The 3,006-nt window shown below is 47.5% G+C and overlaps 1 protein-coding gene across 1 annotated transcript; it reads left to right on the forward strand.

The window, feature by feature from the left end:
* Positions 1–1,530: 1,530 nt before the first annotated feature.
* Positions 1,531–2,237, forward strand: Pmar_PMAR009823 (hypothetical protein; the record flags this gene model as incomplete). Its single annotated transcript, XM_002779768.1, has 4 exons — positions 1,531–1,595; positions 1,676–1,816; positions 1,936–2,051; positions 2,110–2,237. The coding sequence occupies 4 exons, from the start codon at positions 1,531–1,533 to the stop codon at positions 2,235–2,237; spliced, it is 450 nt and encodes a 149-aa protein (XP_002779814.1).
* Between the last annotated feature and the right edge of the window lie 769 nt (positions 2,238–3,006).

A 3,006-nucleotide genomic window follows, 5' to 3' on the forward strand; every position in this document is an offset into this window, starting at 1 on the left:
ACGTCGCATAGGGAGAGGCTCACACATCACCTAATATCGGTGGGGAGAGGCTCCATCTAAAAGAGGTCGATATCTAGCCGAGCCTCAAGGCAGCGTTGGCAACGCTGCGTTGCCGTCATGATGACGGCGTCATCTACTTCACAAAAACTCAGTAAGAGTGAAAGCTGCTACGTACATGAGCCCTGAACGAGAGTGGCTGGACAGTTGAACGAGAACACGACTATCACTACAAGGTAGAGCCGGTTTAAAGACTTCCTTGGCCATTCGTCAACAAAGTAATGTTCAGGTGAATATAGCGCGCGCCATTATAATCGATTCATCTTAAACGCAAGGTTTTGGTGCAAATACGCAACAATAATGGGCAGTTAACGCGAACTGCTTACGGTCATTAACATCAGGTCTCGCACAGGGAATCAATGGTTCATGCCGAACTCTAGAGTAACACTGAGTAGGGAGCCTTGAATTATCTTTAGTGAAAAAGACTACACTCGAGGACTCCTCCGAGGAGTCTCCTCGACGAGGAGTCTTCAGGTCATCAGTGCCACTCCCTTTTCGGATCATGTCCAGCCCAACTGAGGCACCTCCTACTGTGTCACTTGATGCCATCATAACAATTCTATCTGAGAGCCTTCAGGTCGATCGAGAAAGGCTCAGCGAGATTGTCCTCAAACACACCCTCGTTAGCACAGGTTCGTGCTCTACCCCTGCAGTTTCGTCCTCTACCTCAGCTCGACCCAGCAGGCACTTGCCAAAGACATACCGAGCCTCACACGCAAGTCTCTCTGAAAGCCCTTACAGGTGGGCGCCCAGTAGCCGACATGAACGTCGTGGAACTCAGACGCCTCATGGAAGAGCATGCCGGTAGCGATGAGAAGTAAACATTACTCTGTGCACAAGTTACCTTCGGTCAGTGTTGGAAGAATATATGTTCGCTCTCGTCAGCTGCATTCAGGCGTTTCCTCACTCATTATTAGAGTTTACATGTGAACTCGGGTAGAAGTATACAGAAACCATTGGAAATCTCATTAGTTTTCTCGGAATTCTCATTTTGCCCTCAACACATGTTGATCATTTGCATATTTTCCCACACTGTTTTCCGTATTCCCTCAGAGTCATCCCATTCCTCCTACGATTCTGTCTCGGTGAGTTCCATTACGGCCAAAGAGCCACATCCCTGCTGCCCGGCCAGCATCCAGCCAGGAAAAGCGTCGGTGAGATTCCATTGCAGAGCAGGTGAACCCTTGAGAAAACTTTCTATTAGAATCTGCCCCTTCTGATGATACCAGTGACACTCAAGGTCCTCTTTCTAATAAACACAACTCGGTAAGAATACCCCTCACATCCCTGCAATACTAGAAGTCCTCGTGTTGTATCAGCCCTCAGTCGTTTTCGAAGCTTTCGATGTATTAGCATCGGAATCTCGCTACAATCACTTACACCAAGTCGCAGGTTGGGTTGACCTTGACAACAAGGAAGTGTGGGAAAGGTAACTTCTCCAACGTAGCGGCATCCCATCAGACTCCCACAGGTATGTCCGCGATGTGCTCGACGGCTGTGTCCAGTCCGGAGACCGAGTTTTTGAAGCTGGATGCGGTGTATTGGCCTTCCTATCGGCCGCGCTCGCTTTCATGTAGTCACCAGACACTCTTGTCTTCACTACTTCTTTTCTGAAAAGGCCCGACATCACCATCGGTGGCTGTGATGGCGCCCCCAGGACTGTGAGGCTCGTAAAGAAAGAACTAGCTCCACGGGAGTTCAGAGACAACTTTTTCGTTGGTATGTTGAGTCATCATAATTCCGCTACATTTTTCTCAAGGTATGTTGCCGGATAGCTTAAGTGGCGTCGCTGATGAGTCGTGGGATGTTCTCATCTGCAACAGCGTTTTTCAGTAGGCTTGGTACTCTCATTCACTTGCTCCTTCAGGAAGTGCTCAGATATTTCGCTTCACACGATCAAGCTTTGGAGACCGTTAACGAGATGCTACGTGTGGCGAAAAAGTGGGTTATCATTGCTGATGTGTGTTGCGAGAAGTATAGGCATCTTATCGAAGGTAACAACAATGATCGAGATCTCCTTAAACATATAGCAAATCTCATATTTGCATTCAGGAGCTGTACGCACCATGGACTGGACCAAGAATCTCCCTCAATATCGTACATACGAGAAGACTTGGTGGGATCAGTTTGACGACCAGGGTCATCTCGTCTCTATCCGCCATGTTAGAGTGAAGGAGTGAGTTGTGGTCATCTAGCAGAGTGGCTTATATGCATTCTGATAGGTATACCAGACGCCAGCAGCGCTACGTGGTTTACATTGAGAAAAACGGGAGAAAATAAACCGGAAATGTTAGTTTGAAAACTTTGCCTAAATCGGTCATTTTTTTGTCAAAAATAAGTTTCATTCAACTGCTATGGAAGGTTTGCGGTGGATAGTCTTCATACTCGTCTTTGCGGTTGTGGGTAACCTTTCAAACGCTTGGAAAGTGAAACACTGTGGGGGTCTCTGTTGAGTCATGCATACCTACATGATGTGAATGTGAGGATCCGAACTACTTCATAATGAAGCATAAGTCAACTCGAATGGCCAGCTGGTGGAATTTCCTCCACGACGCTCGCGAACACCAAATGGGGAAATTGTATCAATGGCGAAACTCAAGTTCTCTATGATCGTATCAGGGAGACAATGTGACCATGTCGCGTGGTGCGCGAGGCTTTCCCCACTTTTTTGGATCCAAGCAAATGCATTCGGCTGCTGCTGGTCTAAGTTATCGTATATCGGATGATAAGGCAGCTTATATGTCTGCTGCCAGTCTTTTATACACAACTGTCAATCTGAATCGCGCAAAATGAGCTCGGGTACTGTTCCAAACCGAAACACGTTGGTCATGCGGGAACAGACCTCCGAGACGACTAGGCAACTTCGTTCTCCGAGCTCGCCTTTGAAGAACAAAGTTTGATGCTTGGCATTGCTAATCATTCTCAATGGCATGTCTGCGGTAGACAGAA

Source organism: Perkinsus marinus (assembly GCF_000006405.1).
Source record: "Perkinsus marinus ATCC 50983 genomic scaffold scf_1104296945300, whole genome shotgun sequence".
In the NCBI taxonomy this organism is placed as follows: domain Eukaryota; phylum Perkinsozoa; order Perkinsida; family Perkinsidae; genus Perkinsus; species Perkinsus marinus.